Genomic DNA, 23,700 nt, shown 5'->3' on the forward strand with positions numbered 1-23,700 from the left:
ATCCCAAACTAAACCAGTGCCACCTGCCTGCTCCTGGCCCATATCCCTCCAAACCTTTCCTAATCATGTACTTATCCAAATGTCTTTTAAACATTATAACTGTACCCCTACCCACCACTTCCTCTGAATATTCATTCCACACACAAAAATTTCTAAAGAAGGGTCTTGACCCAAAATGTCAGCTTTCCCACTCCTCTGACGCTGCTTGGCCTGCTGTGTTCATCCAGCTCCACACTTTGTTAGCCCTGTCATGTTTATGTTCTGGAAATCAGCAGTTAGCCTTTTGTACAGGGTTAGCTGTGTGCAGTGTGTCATTGCGCATATGGATGCTAGTCTAAGGCAGGGGTGGAGGTTAGATAGACCTTAGGTTTAGAGTAAAAGCTTGGCACAACATCGGGTGCCGAAGGGCCTGTACTGCACTGTACCGCTCTATGTTCTATTCATCTTGCCCAGATTGGGAGTAATGTTCCTCCAGGTCAAAACCAACCTGGCTGTTTTATCCAGAAGTATGCAAGTAAGATCACATGTGTGGTCACAAACAGTTTGTTTCTCACAATGTCAACTGGTTATGATTTTATCTCAATATCTTAAACATTTGAAGAATTTGTCTTACCTCTTAACATCTGCTTTTGATGGTCAGAGTGACTGTTTACACAACTGAAAAGTCGAGCGTTATCCTTTATTTTCTTGGAGCTTGCCTTGGATGTGAAGTTGCTTCTCTACAGAGCAACAATGTAATATGTACCTCTGTGAACTTGTCACCAGTCGCTCAGTAAGCTGATTATACTCACATTTAAACTGCTCCTTTGTCGTTCCAAGTAATACTTTCATATTACCTGTAATGACATACTTTAAATTTCTCTTTCATGAGAAATGGGCGGCATTGGCAAGGTTAGAATTTGTTGCCCGTTGATAGAATCAGAGAATCCCTACAGTGTGGAAGCAGGCCATTCAGCCCTTTGAGTCCACAGCAACTTCCAAAGAGCATCCCACCCAGACCCACTCCCCTACCCTACCCCACCCCACCCCACCCCTGTATTCCCCATGGCTAACCCACCCATCCCTGGGCATTACAGGACAATTTAGCACGGCCAATCCACTCTAACCCGCACATCCCTGGGCACTACGGGACAATTTAGCATGGCCAATCCCACCCTAACCCGCACATCCCTGGGCACTACGGGACAATTCAGCACGGCCAATCCAGTCTAACCCGCACATCCCTGGGCACTACGGGACAATTTAGCACGGCCAATCCACCCTAACCCGCACATCCCTGGGCACTATGGGACAATTTAGCACGGCTAATCCCACCCTAACCTGCACATCCCTGGGCACCACGGGACAATTTAGCATGGCCAATCCACCCTAACCTGCACATCCCTGGGCACTATGGGACAATTTAGCACGGCCAATCCCACCCTAACCTGCACATCCCTGGGCACCACGGGACAATTTAGCATGGCCAATCCCACCCTAACCCGCACATCCCTGGGCACTATGGGACAATTTAGCACGGCCAATCCCACCCTAACCTGCACATCCCTGGGCACCACGGGACAATTTAGCACGGCCAACCCACCCTAACCCGCACATCCCTGGGCACTACGGGACAATTTAGCACGGCCAACCCACCCTAACCCGCACCTCCCTGGGCACTATGGGACAATTTAGCACGGCCAACCCACCCTAACCCGCACCTCCCTGGGCACTACGGGACAATTTAGAACGGCCAACCCACCCTAACCCGCACCTCCCTGGGCACTACGAGACAATTTAGCACGGCCAACCTACCCTAACCTGCACCTCCCTGGGCACTATGGGACAATTTAGCACGGCCAGTCCACCCTAACATGCCTGCCTTTGGGCTACAGGAGGAAACTGGAGCACCCAGAGGAATCCCAAACATCCAGGTGTAGAATCGAACCCAGGTCCCCAGCGCTGTTGGGCAGCAGTGCTAACCTACTGAGCCACTGTGCTGTTCCAAGTTACCATTGTCACTGACTTATTCCTTTATTTTTCTAGTTTATAGTAAGAAGAACTTTAATGTTAATGAATACTTTATTCTTTATTTCTCTATTTATTCTACAAAAGTTAACTTTTTAACTTTGTTTCCTTTACTGCTTTATACTTACATTTGTTTACACCTAAGATAGCGCCATATGTGGTGACATTCTATACTTTTCACTGTCCTCCTGTACTTGAGTGCAAATGGCAATAAAGTCTGTAATCCAACTGAATGGCTTACAAGGGACATTTCAGAGGGGAGTTAGGAATCAGACACATTACTGTGAGTCACATGTTTGCAAGAATGGCGGATTTCCTTCCCTAAAATACATTAGTGACCCAGAACGGTTTGTACAATGGTCAATAGCAGCCTCACAGTCACTATCACTTTCAGTTGCAGATTTGTAAATGGAATTTAAATTGCACTGGCTACGATGGTGGATTTAAACTTCTATCCCCAGTGCATTCACCCAGGCTACTGGACCACTGAACTGGTGACAGTACCATTTTGATATAATCCCACCTTGTCAGGACATAGTGGAATGAGCTTCTTAGCTCTGCAGTCTCGCCTAGCTCCACAACCCACTGAGATTTCTGCTCCCCTCGAACTCTGGCCTCTTGAGCATCACCTGGTTTAAATCGCTCCATCATTAGTGGCTGAGCCTTTAATTGCCCAACTGTGTAATCCCCCCCTCTGCAACTGTGCCTTCACAAAACAAGCAACAGTAACTTGTGGCCATTAACATACCAAAATGTCTCAGAGTGCTTCACAGGAACATTCCAACACAAAATATGATATCCAGTCACTTGAGGAGATAGTGGGTGAGCTGATTGAAGGCTTGAACAGAGAGAGAAATCAGAATTCCAACAATGAGGGAGCAGGCCCTTGCACCCAGCAATTCCACACCGACCCTGACCCATCACCTGTAACCCGTCTAACCCACACACCCCTGAACACTACGGGCAATTTAGCACGGCCAATCCACCTAGCCTGAACATCTCTGGACTGTGGGAGGAAACCGGAGCACCCGAGGAAACCCACACAGACACGGGGAGAATGTGCAAACTCCGCACAGTTGCCTGAGGGTGGAATCGAACCCGCGTCCCTGCTGCTGTGAGGCTGCAGGGCTAACCACTGAGCCACCGTGCCACCCCTGAGCTTGATAGAGACAAAAGCAAACCTGCAGATGCTGGAATCCAAGGTAGACTAGCAGGAGGCTGGAAGAACGCAGCAGGCCAGGCAGCATCTGGAGGAAACGAGCGGTTAACACCTCGGGGACCACCCCACTTCAGGACCGGACATGGGGGTGGAAATCTTAAAGAACATGCCAAACGAGATGCAGAGAGGGAGGATATTCTAGAGTTTGGGACACAGGCAGCATACCCTGTCACAAAAGATGGAGCACTTAAAGTTGGAGGCATTCCAGAGACTATAATTAGAGAAGAGGGGTGGAGGAGATTAAAGCAATGGGCAAGAGGGGACAGTGATACTTAGTGAGGATCAGAATTTGAAAACCAAGCAGTAGTGCGACCATGAACCAGTGTAGGATAGTGGGCACAGAGGAGACAGAGGAATGGGTCTTGGTGCAGGTTAGGATATAGACAACCACATTCCTAATGACCTCAGGTTTACAAAGAGTAGACAGTGGGAAGGCAACTGGGAATCTGTTAGATTAGTCGAGTGAACAGTGAGTGTTTCAGCAGCAAGCGGGATTGTGTGGAGAAATGTAGTGAAACATTTTAAATAAATTCATTTTTCTCTCCATCCCACGAACTGGCGACTCTCCTTACAGATGCTTTTTTCACCCCCACTGCCCATTTGCCCATGCAGTGAAGGCTTGCACTGGAATGTATTTGTTTCTGAAACAAATTGTGAATAGTGCCCTTTTTTTAAACTGGTTACCTTACACAAAGACGAGTAAAAGATTGGGATCAGTAAAATATGTGATGATTATCATCTCAGTGTGAACTATGCAGCTTCCTCGTGAACTGCCACCCCCTTCCCCTGTGAGATGGTTTAGAGGTTTGCTGTAATTGAATGGACTGAGGGAATATGTTTATCTTTGTCTGTCCCACCCCCACTTCCTGCTCTCCTGCGATTTAACTGAAATACAGGAAAAGTACAAAGGGTGCAGCAAACTTTCATTTCATCTCTGCAGTGTTTTATTATCTGCAGTTCTGCTCTTGTTATTCATGTTGTGGATAATTTAGGAAGCGTTGATTTTAATGCTGCATATTGTGGTCTCAGGGGCTGGCAATCCAGTGGCCTAGGCTGAGAGACTGGGGTCAGATCTGACCACCATTCAGCTAATCAATATGAACTTTGAAAACTAGGTCTGAGTGATCGTGAACATGAGGCAGCTATTCGTTCAGAACCCCGTCAGGTTCACTGATGTCCTTTAGGGAAGGAAATCTACCGTCCTCACCTGGTCTGGCCTACACGTCACTCCAGACCCATAGTTGAAATGGCCAAGCAAACCAGGATGGCAGTGGTGTGCGGGCATAAGGGAGGGAAAAGGCAGGAGAAATGGTATTGGGGAAAATGCAGGCACGATTGGTCAAATGGCCTCTGCCCCCAGCCTAACAATTCTGAGATGGGCAATTAGGGATGGGGGAGGGTTTGCTGGTGACAGCCAATACATTGCAGCTGCCTTACATTTCATAGTGAGTAAACAAATTGTATAGGCATGGCGTTTAAACATGGGGAGTCGACATGGCGTTTAAACATGGGGAGTCGACACGGCGTTTAGACGTGGGGAGTTGTCATGGCGTTTAGACGTGGCATTTAGACGTGGGGAGTCGACGTGGCGTTTAGACATTGGGAATTGACATGGCGTTAAACATGGGGAGTCGACATGGCGTTTAGACGTGGGGAGTCTACATGGCGTTTAAACATGGGGAGTCGACGTGGCATTTAAACATGGGGAGTCGACGCGGCGTTTAAACATGGGGAGTCGACGTGGCGTTTAAACATGGGGAGTCGACGTGGCGTTTAAACATGGGGAGTCGACGCGGCGTTTAAACATGGGGAGTCGACGTGGCGTTTAAACATGGGGAGTCGACATGGCGTTTAAACATGGGGAGTCGACGTGGCGTTTAAACATGGGGAGTCGACGTGGCATTTAAACGTGGGGAGTCGACGTGGCATTTAAACATGGGGAGTCGACACGGCGTTTAAACATGGGGAGTCAACATGGCGTTAAACATGAGGAGTCGACATGGCGTTTAGACATGGGGAGTTGTCGTGGCGTTTAGACGTGGCATTTAGACGTGGGGAGTCGACGTGACGTTTAGACGTGGGGAGTCGACGTGGCGTTTAGACGTTGGGAATTGACATGGCGTTAAACATGGGGAGTCGACATGGCGTTTAAACATGGGGAGTCGACGTGGCGTTTAAACATGGGGAGTCGACGTGGCGTTTAGACGTGGGGAGTCGACGTGGCGTTTAGACGTGGGGAGTCGACGTGGCGTTTAGACGTGAGGAGTCGACGTGGCGTTTAGACGTGGGGAGTCGACGTAGCGTTTAGATGTGAGGAGTCGACATGGCGTTAAACATGGGGAGTCAACGTGGCGTTTAGACGTGGGGAGTCGACGTGACGTTTAGACGTGGGGAGTCGACGTGGCGGTTAGACGTGGGGAGTCGACGTGGCGTTTAGACGTGGGGAGTCGACGTGGCGTTTAGACGTGGGGAGTCGACGTGGCGGTTAGACGTGGGGAGTCGACGTGGCGTTTAGACGTTGAGAGTAGACGTGGCGTTTAGACGTGGGGAGTCGACGTGGCGTTTAGACGTGGGGAGTCGACGTGGCGTTTAGACGTTGGGAATTGACATGGCGTTAAACATGGGGAGTCGACATGGCGCTAAACATGGGGAGTCGACATGGCATTTAAACATGGGGAGTCGACGTGGCGTTTAAACATGGGGAGTCGACGTGGCGTTTAGACGTGGGGAGTCAACATGGCGTTTAGACGTGAGGAGTCGACGTGGCGTTTAGACGTGAGGAGTCGACATGGCGTTAAACATGGGGAGTCAACGTGGCGTTTAGACGTGGGGAGTCGACGTGGCGTTTAGACGTGGGGAGTCGACGTGGCGTTTAGACGTTGAGAGTAGACGTGGCGTTTAGACGTGAGGAGTCGATGTGGGGAGTAGACGTGGCGTTTAGATGTGGCGTGTACTCATTGGGTTGGATTTTTAGAGGCTGGGGCATGCCTGTGGTTAACATTCCCATCACTAGCTTGCTTGCCTTTCCCTGAGTTCCTTCTGTGTGCGCCCCCCTTCTCCGCCCACCCCTGCCAACAGCCCATACCGCAGAAGGCAGTGCATGGGAGTGACCAAAGAGTGAGCTGGTTGGCAGGCTGAAGTCCTGCTGATGACCTGTTGAAGTGAGAATGACTGAGGTTGTCTGGTCAGCCTCCAGGTTCAGAGAGGTGGCAGTGAGGCTGTTTAGCTGCCCGCAGGAAGCTTCCCTGAGATACAGGTGATGTCTGGGCACTGGGCAGCTCTCCTTGCCTGTGTAGGAGCAGAAGACCCTCCCTTTAGACAATTCAGCACCAACACTGTAGTCATACAGCAAAGGCCACTGTAATTGAGATGATAGCGGGCTGATGGTATTGTCATTGGCCTAGTCATCTCAAGAGCCAGGCTGATGTTCTGAGGTGATAATGGGAACTGCAGATGCTGGAGAATCCAATTCAACAAAGTGTGAGGCTGGATGAACACAGCAGGCCCAGCAGCATCTCAGGAGCACAAAAGCTGACGTTTCGGGCCTAGACCGAAGGGTCTAGGCCCGAATCGTCAGCTTTTGTGCTCCTGAGATGCCGCTTGGCCTGCTGTGCTCATCCAGCTTCACACTTTGTTATCTTGATGTTCTAAGGTCATGGTTTCAAATCCCGCCACAGTTAATAGAATTTAAATTCAACTCATAAAATCTTGAGCTGAAAGCTAGCCTTGCTGATGGTGGCCATGGCAACAATCATCAAATGTTGTAGGAACATACCTTGTTTCCTCGTGTCCCTCTAGGATAGCTGACATGTGACTCCAGACCCACAGTGATAAACAGCTTTCTGAAATAACTGAGCAGCCCCAGAATTCCAGCTTCAGGTACAAATGAGCAATGAGTGCTTTCCTGAAACACCCATATGGCAATAAAAATGGATGAAGGCCTCCATTTTGTATCTGGCTCACAATCCATTGCACCTGATGAACAAGCTGCAAGACCTCCAGTTGACCTTCCAAATCTGAGAGCCTGCCCATCTTTGATTGGATGGTGAGAACTTCCCATCTTTATTATTTAAGTTGTTTGACCCACCCCAGTTAAACCCTGAGAAGGTGGCAAGATGCTGCAATTAATTGGAGGCCCTGGGGGGGTAATATTGGCCTAGTGGTATGATCCAACCTGTTAATTCAGAGACTCAGGTAATGTTCTGTGGACCTGGGTTCAAATCCCACCATGGGGCAAAGGTGGAATTTGATTTCAATAAAAATCTGGAATTCAGTCCAATGATAGCCATGAAACTGTTGCCAATTGTCAATTGTCATCCTTACCTGATCTGGCCTACATGTGACTCCAGATCCACAGCAACATGATTGGCTCTTAACTGCCCTCTGGGCAATTAGGGATGGACAATAATTGCTGACCTGGCCAGCAACGCACTCATCCTGTGAATGAATTTTAAAAACAGTTGCCTGGCCTGAGGAAAAATCTGAGGTGAGTGACTGTTTCCCACAGAGTGTGAATCTCTGACCCCTGCCCATTTCAAACTCAGGAGAAGGCACTAAAAATCGACTGAGAATCCTAGAGGGGTGAGTTCCAGTTGTGGTCACGGTAGGCCCCAGGGGCAGGGACTCCTGGTTGTGGTCACAGTAGGCCCTGGAGCTAGTGACTCCTGGTTGTGATCACTGTAGGCCCCAGAGGCAGGGACTCCTGGTTGTGGTCACGGTAGGTCCCAGAGGCAGGGATTCCTGGTTGTGGTCACGGTTGGCCCCAGAGGCAAGGACTCCTGGTTGTGGTCACTGTCGGCCCCGGAGCCAGGGATTCCTGGTTATTGATGAGGCGTTGGCGGCAGTTCCTGGTTTCGGTTGGCCCGGAGCTGGGAATTCCTGGTTGCTGAGCAAGGGTGGGCTCAGCACAGGTAGTGGCTTTGGCAGTGGCTGGTAAAGTAAGCCCAGCAGCGAAGATATGGCACCTTCAGAATGTGGACTCCTACATTGACAGGTCCAAAACAGTGGGCCCGAGGCGAAAGAGGAGGTGTGGGGGTCAGATGTCGTAGGGCAGCAGGCTCAGGACTCATGGCAGGGATGGTACAGTTATACCTGTCTATTCTTAAAGCATTCAAAATGGCACTGGATTGTGGCAACGGTTGAAGCTTTTCACTGTGTTTTACTGTATTATTGACTGTAAGACGTAAATAACTATATATCATCCAGTTCAATCAAACAAAAGGACCGTTTTCAAACCTTGCACCTTTTTTGAATTGCCCAGGAGCCTGCAGTTCTTCATGACTTTCTCATTGGCCAGATGCTGACCAATCCCTGTTGTCCAGGGATGCAGCATAAATTGCTGTGATCATTTGGGGTTTGGCATTCTTGCATGTGTCCTGATGAGTGCAAGACAAAAAGCTTTGAAACATGTTTCCCTTTTCAGCAACATTCAAGAAGTGAAACTGCACCTGTCTTTCTCTGTAACCTAAATAATACCGAATATTTGCTGGGAAGCCAGGCAGCAGAGGAACTGAAGGTGACCCTGTGGTCGTTTAGTCAAAGTTTGCAAATTTGTTTGAACTTTCCAGGCACTAAATGTAAAATTATCTGCAGAATTATCAATGTCATTTGCAACTAACAACCCCGGGATATTAGAATAGGTACTATCTGAACTAGCAAGCCACAGAGAGTTCAGCAAGCACACTAATGTGCATATTTCTTAATTTGATGTGAATCTTTGGAAGATGTCTTTAAAACACTTCATCACTCAGACAGCCCATAAAGTTTTATTTTTGAATATTAACGGAATGCTACAGGGGAGGAAGGATCCTAGAAAGCAGAGCACTAAATTAGACAACGAGCAAGCCAGAAAATTGCAGAAGTAAGGACACAGGAAGGAATAAAGGAAGGGATCATGGTTCAGCACTGACTCTCTGCTGAAGCTAAAAGTTGGAAGAAGTGCGAGAGAGACACCTGCTGTTCAAATGGTCTGCTCTGTGTTTCAGGGTGCACGAGGTTCTGATGGTCTGACAGGGGAGCCCGGTCCAACAGGTACCAAGGTACGTAACCGCGGGAGAAGTCAGGAGCTGAGCTCTGAAGCAGCGTCCCTTCGTTTCATGATGTCGAGAAATTGTCCGTTCTCGTCATCGAACCTCAGGGCGGAGTTACTAAAAGGTCAATCGTTTGCCCAAGTAGGTTTTTACATGTCAGCTTCAGAGGGAAGTAGTCTGCTAAAGTTTTCAGTACAGCAGCTCGGAGGCTGAGATCCAGTTTGAAAGGGTCTGCTGAAGATGTTGAGTGGTACCGGGTGAAGCAAAGGGGATTTAGGCATTGACTTTCTCCAAAAGATGTTATCCATCACTGACCAGGTTGCAATTTGAATCTCAGCTTTATTTACAGTTTCCAGAATAACTAGTAAAATTTATTGGACTGAGCATTTAATTCCCGCAGGTAGTTGGGTGCACTCTAATCTGTGCATAATGCCAACACTGGTAATGAGGGTTAACCTAAACAAAAAGAGCTTGTCTATTCAGTCCATTGGTTCCTGACTTTGGGTTCCTGTATAAATAGAGCACTAGGTCATTTTGGAACAGTCCATGTTCTTGTTGCCTCAAGAAATTATTTTAACTCTGTTTAATAATAGGGATCTCCAGGGAAACCAGGCCGGCCTGGACCAGATGGACAGAGGGTACGTGAAAGCAAAAAAAGAAGCCCAGTATTATTTTTGTTTCAATATTTATTCAAAACATGCAATTTTATGTCTGGCCAGCACTTTAAAGTATGAGTCACATTATTAAACCCTGACCTCTATTTACAGGGTAAAAGAGGGGAACCAGGGGAAACAGGAGCCACAGGCTTCCCGGTAAGTCATGAAGTGAACACCAGAGGCCATTCGGCCCACATGTTGGTGCCAGCTTTTCATGAAAAAGCTTTTGTATGTTATGTTTTGAACTAATAACCTGGACTTAATCAGCAATAACAATACAATCTCATATAACAGTAATATAATATAATTCATAATATATGACAACATTATCCAACATCAATACAATATACATTAGAACAGTAACAATATAACAGTAATGTACTATTAGGTATACTGTTAGGCTGCACGGTGGCTCAGTGGCTAGCACTGCTGCCTCACAGCACCAAGGACCCGGGTTCGATTCCACTCTCAGGTGACTACACGACATAGGTTTAAGGTGAGAGGGGAAAGATATAAAGGGGACCTAAGGGGTAACTTTCTCACGCAGAGGGTGGTATGTGTACAGAACAAGCTGCCAGAGGAAGTGGTGGAGGCTGGTACAATTACAACATTTAAAAGGCATCTGGATGGGTACATGAACGGGGAGGGTTTACAGGGATATGGGCCAAATGCTGGCAAATGGGACTAGATTAGTATCGGATATCTGGTCGGTGTGGACTAGTTGGACCAAAGGGTTTGTTTCCATGCTGAATATCTCTCTATGACTGTCTGTGTGGAGTTTGCACATTCTCCCTGCGTCTGCGTGAGTTTCCTCCGGGTGCTCCGGTTTCCTGCCACACTCCAAAGATGTGCAGGTTAGGGTGGATTGGCTTTGGGAAATGCAGGTTTCCAGGGATAGGGGGAAGGGTCTGGATGGAATGATGTCCAAAGGGCCGGTGTGGACTTGATGGACCGAATGACATGCTTCCAAGCTGTAGGGATTCTATGTAAATTCTACATAAATAGTAACAATAACCCTTCTGTAAAAACCCTCGAAACAGAGATTGAAACCCCTGTCTTTAGCCAAAATAAAACCACTGTATAAGTTACACATACAGAAATGGCTGGACAAACCCAGCAGGTCTGGCAACATCTGTGAAGAGAGAGAGAGACAGAGTTAATGTTTTGAGTCCAGTGACTCTTCTAAAGAAATCTCCAGCAATTTCTGTTTATGTTTCAGATTTCCAACATCTGCAGTTCTTTCATTTTATTCGACTGACCAGGTTTTTAAAAGTGCAGTTTCTGAACGCTGGGGAAAAAAAATTCCAGTCTGATTGTGTTTAGAAAGGACATGTTATTTTGTATTCGGACAAAACCGGCTTCATTCTGGATTAAAATGACTTGGAAATGACAGAGGAAGTGTGAGGTTGTTAAGATTTTCAGTAGAATTTGAGTTAGGTTTATTATCATGTACACTTAACTACAGAAGTACAGGAGTACATTGGAAAGTTTATAATATTACCTTCATGGTACTATATTAGATATAAAGAAACTAGATACAATTCTTTGATACAAAATACAGAAATAAAGAAAAATGAAGTTACATTACCTTACAGTCAGAAAGTAAGAAAAAAAGTTAAAAGGATACATGGTGCAATCAGATAAACAGTCTTTATTCACTCAGTTCCACAGTTACGCAGACACCTTGATCAAGGTGTTTGTGCAGTGTTTGCTTCTCAATAAGTTTGCTTCTGTCTGGGTGTTTTTACCAGATATGGAGATATTATATTGCCCTGGTAATAATGAGAAACTGGGTGAGGATATTGTGGTATTCAAGAATCCAATAGACGTTTGTTCTAATTAACTTATTACGTACATATATTACATTCCTCAGGCATTTACGTATCCGGCAATTGCTAAGCCTTTAGTTTACAATAGAACAGCACGCTTCCAATGGTGTGTCATGCTTCAAGTGATCCTGGGATAAGATGTAGTCTGAGATCTTAGGTCATGTGCTACGATGTAGTAGTGTCACTTAAAGGCATATCAACATACTGACCTTGAGATGCAACCTCTCAAGTCAGAGACAGATGTGGAAGAGCCTGAGATTATTCTGATGCACAGTGCTGAGGTGTGCTAGAAATTTTCGCAGTCAGACAGCTTTAGGTTCATTTCCTTTGCAATTCTGATTTTGGTTTGATTTGATTTATTTCTTGTTGTAACATGTATCTAGTTAGAGTTAAAAGTTTTGTGCTGCGTGCACTACAGGCACATCACACCACACAACGTGCACTAGGGTAGTAGAACAGAGTGAGGAATACAATGTTGCAGCTGCACAGAGAGCGAGATTAACATTAAATTTAAAATGTGAGAGGTCTATTCAGACGACTGTTTATCTGATTGCAATGTTTATCCTTTTAACTTCCTTTCTTATTTTCTAACTTATGCGGTGAATTATCGGAGGGTAATGTAACTTTATTTTTCTTTATTTCAGTATTTTGCATCTAAGAACTGTACCTGGTATGGCATTGTGAGGGACAATACTGTAAACTTAGTGGGGAAGAAGTTGGTCTAGAATCTGTTGGTATGAAATTAGGGCTGCATACCTTTTCACCAAATTAGATCCCCCTTTCCAACTTTAACTCAGTTTTCCCGAGAGCAGAGCTGACAAACAAAAGAGCTTTTTTTAACTGAGACCGCTGGAGGGTGTCACGAATCAGTTAACATGGGAGTTTTATATTTCCCTGAGCGTGAAGGCCAGAGGTGAAACGGTGTTACTTCAGTGTGTGCTCTGCGTCGGAGTAGTGCTGTCTCCTCTGAGACCGAAGGTCATGGGTTCGAGTCCCGCAGCTGACTCTGGTGCAGTCGTGAGGGAGTGCCTCACTGCCAGAGGTGCCATCTCCAGCAAAGTTACATGGCACTATCTTGAGGAGAATCAGAGGGTCAGCCTGATCGATAGTCTCCAGCAGCCAGTGGGGACTGGACTAAATTATTGGGTCACTATCACGTAGTCAATTACTGTGCACAAAGTGGTTGTAGTATTCCCACTCCTGCTTCGAACTAAAGAAGTGTTTCATTGGCCGCGAAGCATTTTGAAATCCCTGACACTGTGGAAAAGATGCCAAGTTTTATATTGTTGCATGGTACCATCCTGAAACAGTGATCAGCCAATGACAGTCTCTCCTTTCATGGCGGACATGAGCGGAGCTTCTGATTGGTTGATCTCACTGCCCCTCGCGACGTGCCAACCTCCCTGGCATTAGAGTCATAGAGCTGCACAGCACAGAAACAGACCCTTCTGCCCAACCCATCCATGCTGACCAGATATCCTAAACTAATCAAGTCCCGTTTGCCAACATTCGGCCCACATCTCTTCCTGTTCATGTACCCATACAGATGCCTTTTAAATGTTGTAATTGTACCAGCCTCCACCACTTCCTCTGGCAGCTCGTTCCATACACGCACCACCCTCTGTGTGAAAAAGTTGCCCCTTAGGTCCTTTTTATGTCTTTCACCTCTCACCTTAAATCTATGCCCTCTAGTTTTGGCCTCCCCTACCCTGAGGAAAAGACCTTGACTATTCACCCTATCCGTGCCCCTCATGATTGTATAAACCTCTATAAGGTCACCCCTCAGCTTCCCACATTCTAGGGAAAATAGCCTCTCCCTGTAGCTCAAACCCTCCAACCCTGGCAAGATCCTCGCAAATCTTTTCAGAACCCTTTCGCGTTTCACAACATCCTGCCTACAACTGGGAGACCAAAATTGCACACAGTATTCCAGAAAGCCCTAACCAATGTCCTGTACAGCCACAAGCTGACCCCCCCAACTCCTATACATTTGCGACTGCCTTTCACAGCTCATCGCCAACAAGCTGGTCAGCTCACTCCCAGCAGTCAGTCCAGGCCAGCTTGCTCCCACAGGTCACCCCAGGTCAGCTCACCCCCAGCAGTCAGTCCAGGCCAGCTCACTCCCAGAGGCCAGTCCAGGACAACTCACTGCCAGAGGTCAGCCCAGGTCAACTCTCACCCAGCGGTTAGTCCAGGCCAGCTCTCACCCAGCAGTCAGTCCAGGCCAGCTCACTCCCAGCGGTCAATCCAGGTCAGCTGCCACCCAGCGGTCAGTCCAGGTCAGCTCTCACCCAGCGGTCAGTCCAGGTCAGCTCTCACCCAGCGGTCAGCCCAGGCCAGCTCACTCCCAGCGGTCAGCCCAGGCCAACTCACATCCAGCGGTCAGCCCAGGCCAGCTCACTCCCAGTGGTCAGCCCAGGCCAACTCACATCCAGCGGTCAGCCCTGGCCAGCTCACTCCCAGAGGTCAGTCCAGGCCAGCTTTCACACAGCAGTTAGTCCTGGTCAACTCACACCCAGCGGTCAGTCCAGGCCAGCTCTCCTAGTGGTCAGCTCGGGCCAGCAGGGATCATACCCTGTCAGGATGTTAACAATTTCACAGCATGATCTTAAGCCATTCACAGTGATGCCAGGTTTAACCGTTGGCTCATTCTGTGCCCACTCCCTTCAGCTCACTCAACAGATCACGTTTGAGCATTCTCCTCTGTGGAACCATCAGGTTTACTAAGGAAACTTGGAAGCATTTTGTTGGCCTGACTGTGGTGACCCACAGCAGTCTGGTTGGCTTTGAGGTGTGTTCTACGTGGCCTTGTGAGACGCTGTATTTGACCACTGGCTGCGACAAAGTGTCGTAAGGATATAACTGGATGGGCCCCCTCGCACTGACCTCATTCATACTGGGCCCAACCTCACTGATGGTCAGAGACCCCTTCGCTAGTTTGTTGGGGCTGTTGCTGGATTTGGGAAAGCCGTCCCAGGGACTTGCCAGCAACAGCCTGGCAAAGTCATAACCCCACAATAACCCATCCCGGCGAATCAGGGGTCACCAGTCTCCCCTCCCACAGGAGTGACAGACTGACACTAGGCACTGCATTACAATGGGCTAACCATCCAGGGAGCCCTCAATGTTGAATCGTAGGAGCTCCTGGTTTCCCACCAACTGCATTCCTTCGGTGATGAAGCAGTGACCCACCCAACCCCCACCCCCTAATTAATGTGGCAGAAGCACAGAGAGTGGCAAAAGCATAGAAATACTTCAGGTGGGGGATCGTAGAGTCCATCAGCGAATGTGGCTCAGTAGCATCAGTGCTGACCTGAAGGATGTGTTATAGCCTGACTGCACGCAGCCTCTGTGGCGAGAGACCAACAGAGGGGAGAAACCGAAAGAACCACGGATGCTGTAAATCAGGAACAAAAACAGAAGTTGCTGGAAAAGCTCAGCAGGTCTGGCAGCATCTGTGAAGAAAAAAATCAGAGTTAACATTTTGGGTCCGGTGACTGTCCCTCAGAACTGGAGAAAGGGCCAACAGAAGGGAGAAACCTAATTAACCTTGCCTTCACCAATCCACCTATCACTGACGGACCTGCCATTATAAACAAAGAGGCTACGAGAGCAGGTCGGGGCTGAGAATCTTGCAGTACGTAACTCACCTTCTGATTTCCACAAAGCCTGTCCATCATCTACTAGGCACCAGTCAGCAGTGTGATGGATACCCCCTGACACGATCCCAAAATGCTGACAGAGGCGAGGCAGGAAATTGCTGGGGCTTTGCTGCACAATGTTGTATGTCAGAGTTAGAAATGCAGGTCCCTTAGCAGTCAAACAGAACGAACTCAGTCTTGATGAAGAGCAGGCGATGCTGTTTGATCTTTGTATTTAGCCTCCTGAGAGGAGCAAAGGCAGTGGAACGCTGCTTAAGATCACTGCATTGGAAATCTACGCACTGCTGTTATAGAGTCATAGAGCTGTACAGCTCAGAAACAGACCCTTCGGAACAACTCGTCCACACCAACCAGATATCCTAAATTAATCTGGTCCCATTTGCAAGCATTTGGCCCATATCCCTCTAAACCCCTCCTGTTCATGTGCCCATCTAGATGCCTATTAAATGTTGTAATTGTATCAGCCTGCACCACTTCCTCTGGCAGCTCATTCCACACACACACCACCCTCTGTGTGAAAATGTTGCCCCTTAAGTCCCTTTTAAATCTTTCCCCTCTCGCCTCAAACCTATGACCTGGAAATTCCCCTCCAAGCCACTCACCACCCTGCGTTGGAAATATATCGCCGTTCCCTCAGTGTCGCTGAGCCAAAACCCTTGAAACGCCCACCCTACCAGTGTGGCCCATCTACCTACACTCCAAATGCTGCAGGGATTCATGAAGAAGGCTTACTAACATATTCTGGAGGGCATTGAGGGATGGGTGACAAATGCCGACACTGCCAGCAATGCTCACCATCTCGGAGATTAACACAGAACACTTCCCAGATGAGCAGAGAAATACTTTGTGAATGTTTTAACTTCAGCTACTGGTACTTAAATATTTCGAAAAGCCCTTCGCTATTAAAACAAGCAATGGATAATGAAATGCATTCCATGAAGTACATTTGAAGGTATGAATTTGAAAGAGCTGCTTAAAATAGAATTAACACAACTTTATAATTAATGTACATAGCACATTATTTGTAAAATCATTCATTCTGAATGCTCTTCATCGTTCAGTCCAAGCAAAACAAAATGTTAATATGTTTTATGCAGAATTTATTGTGGGATCTAAAATACTCTGCTGTCTCTGGTTCAAAACCACAAATGAATTGAATGTATCTCAAATCTTGATAACGAAATCCAATTATTGGGGTGTATGCTGGGTTTCAATCAGGAATCTGCTGTTAGATGTTGTGCTTGGATTCGATATTCAGTCCAAGAAAAGTGAATTGGAAGTGGTTTGGTGCGTTGGAATGTTATTCGTTCATCTCCATTTTATATTTAAATATTATGTTTGGACCATTGAACTGTGTATAGTCAGAATTGATGGGAAGTGGTTTGGGAGACTGGAACCTGGTGCTTTGAGAGAGGCTACACATTTAAATCTCCTGCTTGTTTAGCGGTTCCATACAGAGGGAGTTAACAGGATAATATTTTCACATGTTGGAATCTAGATTTCAATCAAGATTATCCTCACAGCAAAGTGATTTAATCTATAGGATGGCTACAAAGAACTACTGCTCCGAGAACCTGCAAAGATTTTTTTTTCCCCCAATTATTTTCGTTTACGTTTTAAACGAATTTGCCTAAATCTTCGAGGGAATGCGAAAGGTTACGCGGTGATATCCCAGGGCAGGGAAACATTTGGTATTCTGTTAATAAATTCCCACAACCGAAAGTGACCAGTTTACACAGAATTACACTGCAGCAGATCTTGTCTGCCCACCCTGATGTACTGTACATCATGGCTGTATGAAGAGACAGTTCACTTCATCCCCGTCTCCCGCCTTCTGTGTACAATCCTGCATGTTCTTCCACTTCATTTTGTAATCTAATTCGCTCATGAATCCCGAAATTCATTCTACCTCCACCACAAACTCAGGCACTGCATTCCAGATCTTAACCTCTCACTGAATGATGGTGTTTCTCCTCATGTCTCCTTTGCTTTTGTTAACCATTGACGTAAGAAGGAAAGAACATAAGAAATTGGAGCACTAGTAGGCCATCTCAAACCTGCTCTTCCATTCCATAAGATCACAGCTGATCCACTTCCCCACCTGCTCGCCATGACCCTTAATTCCTTTGTTGTTCAAAAATCTATCTATCTTTGCCTCAAAGACATTCGATGAGGAAGCCTCAGCTGCTTCACTGGCCAGGGAGTTCCACAGATTCACAATCATTTGAGAGAAGAAGTTCCTCCTGAACACAGTCCTAAATCTGCTCCCCTTAAATCTGTGCCCTCTTTCTTGAAAGCAGTATTGATCTGTCCTGTCCAGAATCCTCACAGTTTTGAACAGCTCAATCAAATGTTGTGCAAGTCTTCTGTTCTCTAAGGAGAAAACTCTCAACCTGTCCAATCCATGGAGCTGACGTTTCTCACTCCTGAAGCCATGCTTGCAATTGTTTCTCTGCATCCTCTGTAAACCCTCTCATCCTCGTGGAAATGAAATCACTGATTCATTTGAAGCTGAACCATTGTTCTGTACAACATAACTCCCATAACATACCGCTCTCCTGTCCAATCGGCCCCTCCTGTCAATACCGCCCCTGCTATCTATACCGCCCCTCCTGTCCGTACCGCCCCTCCTGTCCGTACCGCCCCTCCTGTCTCTACTGCCCCTCCTGTCCATACCGCCCCTCCTGTCCGTACCGCCCCTCCTGTCTCTACCGCCCCTCCTGTCCATACCGCCCCTCCTGTCCATACCGCCCCTCCTGTCCGTACCGCCCCCCCCGTCTCTACTGCCCCTCCTGTCCATACCGCCCCTCCTGTCCATACCTCCCCTCCTGACTTTGCCACCTCTCCTATCTGTACTGCCCCTCCTGTCCATACTGCCCCTCCTGTCCGTACCGCCCCTCCTGTCCGTACCGCCCCTCCAGTCCGTACAGCCCCTCCTGTCCGTACCGCCCCTCCTGTCTATACTGCAACTCTTATATGTACTACGCTTCTAGTCCATACTATACGTCCTGTCTATACTGCACCTCTAGTATATACTATACCTCTGTTTATACTGTACGTCCTGTCTATACCACACCTCCTTTACGAGAGCAAGGAGAGAGGGAATAGCTCCAAGAAATCTAGTCAAGAGGAAGAAGGAAGCTCACTTAAGGTTAAGGAAGCAATGATCGGACAAGGTTTGAGAGGGCTCAGTGGTTAGCACTGCTGCCTCACATTTCCACGGACCCAGGTTCAATTCCAATCTTGGTCGACTGTCTGTGTGGAGTTTACACATTCTCCCCTGTGTCTGCGTGGGTTTCCTCTGAGAAGGAGGGACAGGTTAATATGAAGAAAGCAAATTCACATTATTTATAAACTTTATTCAGAAGTGTGCTTCTCTGTTTCTTTTAATCAGATGTTTGATTTTAGTGCTTTGGCAGGATGGAAGTACAGTGATGCAATCTTACTGCAGACTTCCTGAAACCTCCACCCCAAAGCCTGTTCACCATCTACAAGGCACAACGCAGGAGTGCGATGGAATACTCCCCACTTGCCTGGATGGGGGCAGCCCCCAACAACACTCAAGAAGCTCAACACTATCCAGGACAAAGCAGCCGCTTGACTGGCACCATATCCACCACCGTAAACATTCCCTCCCCTTACCACTGACACTAGCAGCAGTAGTGTATGCCATGTGCAATTTGCATTTAGAAACAGGCTAACCCTACGCCAACATTTTCCAAACTTCCATTGCTAACATCTAGAAGGAAATGCTTGGGAATGCCACCACCTACAAGTTCCCCTCCGAGCCACTCACCATCCTGACTTGGAAATATATCGCCATTCCTTCAGTGTCGCTGGGTCAGAATCCTAGAATTCCTTCCCTAAGGGCACTGTGGGTCAACCCACAGCATGTGGACTGCAGTGGTTCAAGAAAGCGGCTCAACCCCACCTTCTCAAGGGGCAATTTGCAATAGTCAATACATGCTGACTTTGCTGTTAATGCTCACATCCCAAGAACCGAGAAAAAGGATCTTATTTTAATGTGACAGAATTAAGCCAGAAATCTAAAATGCAGTCGTGACCCTTAACATGCCAATAATCTAACTGTCAAAAAATTAATTGTGACTAATGGTGGTGCTGTGTTCTTTTTGTCTGTTTCCTGATACTAGAAAAGTTATGCCAATGTGTTTTCTTCTCCTTTTCTGTCTTAATAATAAACATTGTTTAGTCTAGCCCCTGGAAGTCAAGTATCCTGTCCTTGGTCCAAGATAATCCTTTTTATTCCTTCAAGTTAATGATGCCCTCATCATTAGTTCTCAAGTTTGCAAAGGCTTTAATTTTTAAACAGCCCCTGTCCCGTTCCTCACGGAGCATGTGAATGAGACCCTCTACAAATTGCCGCTGACGAAATCTTGTAGCTGGCACTGGAATTGTGCATAAGACTGTAACAGGAATGGAAAATCCGGCCAGTTTTCAAAACAAAAAGCAGGCATGGAAGCGAAGTTAGAGTGGAAACTGGAAGGGCTTCTTCAAAACCAAACAACATTTTAACGTTAGTGATGATGGGAACTGCAGATGCTGGAGAATCCAAGATAACAAAGTGTGAAGCTGGATGAACGCAGCAGGCCAAGCAGCATCTCAGGAGCACAAAAGCTGACGTTTCGGGCCTAGACCCTTCATCAGAGAGCTGAAGGGTCTAGGCCCGAAACGTCAGCTTTTGTGCTCCTGAGATGCTGCTTGGCCTGCTGTGTTCGTCCAGCTCCACACTTTGTTATCTAACATTTTAATGTTACTTTGTTCAAACCTGTCGCAGTTTCATTGTTTTAGTTAGTTTTACCCAACCTTTGACCGTCGACAAAGAACTCAATCCATTCTGTCGTTGCAGGGTATTCCTGGACCTTCTGGTGCCCCAGGAGCTAAAGGAATCACAGGAGAGCCAGTAAGTACCTTCACAGGATGTTAAATGTGTAAAAGAATGACCTGATCAGGAGAGGCAAGGTCCATACTGAATTCTAAACTTTGGTTGGATTTATTATTGTCACATGTGCCTATGTACAGTGAAAAATTTTGTTTTGTGTGCCTTACAGGTGGATCATACCATACAAAGTGTGTTAGTGTAATAGAACAGAGCGAGGAATACAATGTTGTGGCTGCCAGAGAGTGAGATCAATGTTAAATTTTAAATTTGGGAGGCCCATTCAAAAATCTAATAACTGGCAGGGGAGAAGCGGTTCTTGAATTCATTAGTAGATGTGTACAAGCTTCTGAACTGCAACAGTGTGAATGTATAGACCAGGCCGCTCAGCCCCACAAGCCTGTTCTGCCATTTAATATGATCTGATTGTAACCTCGAGTCCACATTCCTTCTTATTCCTGACAAACCCCTCACCTCCCCATTCCCAGTTCTTACCGAGAACATACATCCACCTCTGCTTCAGAAACATTCAAGGACCCTGCTTTCTCTGCCTTTGCAAGAAGGGAGTTCCAAACCCTGGTGACCCACTGAGAGATAAGCCTATGCCTGATCTCTGTTTCAAATAGGATCTATACAGTAACACCTCTGAGTGGAATACAGTTCTCCCTAGCCAACTACAAACTCCAGGAGCAAGCATCGAGAACGCTGGAGAAACTCAACAGGTCTGGCAGTGCCCATGGAGACAGAAACAGAGTTTCGGGTCCAGTGATACTAGAATACCCGACTAGACCAGACCGGACCCGAAACATTAACTCTGTTTCTCCCTCCATGGATTCTGTCAGACCTGATACAGAGAATGCTGGAGAGACTCAACAGATCTGGCAGCCTCAATAGAGAACTGTTGAGTCCCTCCAGCAGTCTCTGTATTTGATTCGGATCCCCCGTTATTTTGCCTTTATTTCCAGGAATCCCAGTTTACCAAACGATACCAAATTCTTCATTTGGACATGTTGGTACAAAGGGTTGAGCTTCAAACAGCAGAAGTGACATGGGGAGCTGCATCATTGTGCACACATTCGAGATCATTGGTTGAGGTCTGACAGAAGAAATTAATCACATCCTTGTTACTAAACCCTAGAATCGGATTGACTAGCTGCCCATTTGTCGTTGTGGAATTTGTTTTTGTCTTGTGCACATCTCCTTTGCGCCATGGGAAGTGGACTTTGGCACGGAGTTGTGGATTATTTATATTGATGACGATGCAATAATCAGGGTAAAGAGAAAGGTAGAGTCTCTCTCTAGCCCTGTCAATGAACTCCCCCTCCATCCTCCCCAGTATAGACCATGGCCACCTCTCCAGTGACAGTGTGCCGTTGATAGCCAGGTCTTCCACCACATTAGCCCTGCAGCTCGGTGCCTGTCATGATCTGCCCCTCTTCTTCAGTTACTCTCCATTTTTTAAAACTCAGTGCCTGCCGTTTCTCAGTTATATGTGGCTCCTCCAGCCCCTGATCCCTCACTTAGGTGCAGTCCTCACACGCTGTCACACGCATCTCACTGACTCCCAGCAACACATCTCTCACGCTGTCAACCATCATCGTTAACTTCCTCCCAGCTACTGAACGTGGGAGAGCTGATGCTGCCGTCTCCATCTCTATCTCTGGCCATGGTCTGAGAGCCAACGGACAGTTGCTAACCATCTCCTCTGTTTGACATTGTATGCTCTCCATTGCAAGGACCACCTCCCTGCACCTCCAAGGTATCATTGTCATCATTCCCACCCCAGCCCATCTGTCACTGAAACCCTCACACATGCCCAAAATACACTGAGTCTTTATTACCCTCACACATGTCCTTATTGTATCTAGCCTTTAGTACTCTCCAGGTCAGTCTCCCATTCTCCACTTTCTGTTGACAACCAACATCCAAAGCTCTCCTGTCCATTTTACAACCTACACCTCGCCACTCCACCCACTGTTTCCATGCTCACTGATTGATAACGTCTCTTCTCCTGCACATTCCACAGATTTGAAATTCCAGTCCTTTTGCCCAAAATCCTGCCCCCACTTTCACCCTTCCAGGCTCCGCAGCTCATTGGTTTGTTTCTGATTGATGGGGGTGTTGCCGTGGAGACACCCACAGTGAGCCATGGCCCCTACAATAAAGGAGCAAGGCTTAAATACATCCCACGCTTACAGGGAACTGTTCCCTGTGTATGAATATATGTCACATCTAAAGACGTATGTGAGCATGTTGTGAGTTTGATTGATCGTCTTAAATTGGATATTTTGTGGAGCTATTGAGACACTTTGGGTTGCTCAACCAGTGTTGCTCAGCCACTGATCCACAGCAAACAGGAGACATTCTCATGTGATTCCCCGACTGGGTAGCATTGTAAGGTGTCCTGAATGTGCCAAAGGCTGTGTTTCAGTGTTATGGGAAACGATCTAGCTCAGTCTCTACCAGCAGTACGGGAGTGGAACTAAAACAGAAAGACACATCTTTCAGTTTCACTCATCCACTAACTGGTTCACTGCTTTGTACAGGCTGAAGGACCAGCATATTACACTCTCACCAACACCTTACACAGCATAGGCAGGCATGGTGGCTCAGTGGTTAGCACCGCTACCTCAAAGCACCAGGGATGCACATTCAGTTCCAGCTTTGGGTGACTGTCTGTGTGGAGTTTGCACATTCTGTGCATGGGTTTCCTACGACAGCCCACAGATATGCAGGTTAGGGTGGATTGGCCATGCTAAATTGCCCCATAGTGCCTAGGAATGTGCAGGCTAGGTGGATTAACCGTGGGAAATCCTGTAGCATAGTAGGGTGCGATGCTGTTTGGGGAGGGTTGGTGTGGACTTGATGGGTCCAATGGCCTGCTCTCTAGAGATTGTATAATCTCCTCCAAGCCAGCTGAGCACCTGTGCAGCCAATACACGGTGTATTCCTTTGGCTTAGATTGAAACCCTCAATAATTTCACTAAAAGAGTTTTCTTATGGCTTATTGACAAAAAAAAGCTCTATGATGCAATGTCTGAGAGCTGAAATACTTCAGTCATGGTGTCATTCAGGGCAGTAAGTCCTCTCTCAACGTGAATATATAGTGAACTGTGCAGTATGGCTGAATGTACCATACACAAGGAAATCAGTCCAATCATGTGAGCTTGTTTTGGTCATGAGTGCTGTCCACTTGTAGCCCATTATTTACCATCGAAAAATGCTCTTCAGTCGAAAGTTCTCTGCAAACTGATGGAAGCTTAAATTATGAAAATCATTCAAGTTTTTTGTTTGCTTTTACAGGGACCGCCCGGGCCCGAGGGGATGATTGGGCTGCTGGGGGAGAGGGGACCAAAGGTAAGATGAAAACTCACCTTTAGTTAAAAGATTCAATTGTTTGG

The 23,700-nt window shown here is 47.0% G+C and overlaps 1 protein-coding gene across 3 annotated transcripts in view; it reads left to right on the forward strand.

Moving 5' to 3' along the window:
- Positions 1–23,700, forward strand: part of col27a1b (collagen, type XXVII, alpha 1b) — a 660,800-nt gene that overhangs the window by 500,981 nt on the left and 136,119 nt on the right. For all 3 annotated transcript variants that reach the window (XM_048559048.2, XM_059638229.1, XM_048559047.2), the window contains exons 29-33: positions 9,211–9,264; positions 9,849–9,893; positions 10,023–10,067; positions 20,270–20,323; positions 23,603–23,656. In XM_048559048.2, coding sequence (XP_048415005.2) covers positions 9,211–9,264; positions 9,849–9,893; positions 10,023–10,067; positions 20,270–20,323; positions 23,603–23,656 — 252 coding nt within the window. The remainder of the gene's footprint in view (positions 1–9,210; positions 9,265–9,848; positions 9,894–10,022; positions 10,068–20,269; positions 20,324–23,602; positions 23,657–23,700) is intronic.

This window comes from Stegostoma tigrinum, chromosome 29, assembly GCF_030684315.1.
Source record: "Stegostoma tigrinum isolate sSteTig4 chromosome 29, sSteTig4.hap1, whole genome shotgun sequence".
Lineage (NCBI taxonomy): Eukaryota > Metazoa > Chordata > Chondrichthyes > Orectolobiformes > Stegostomatidae > Stegostoma > Stegostoma tigrinum.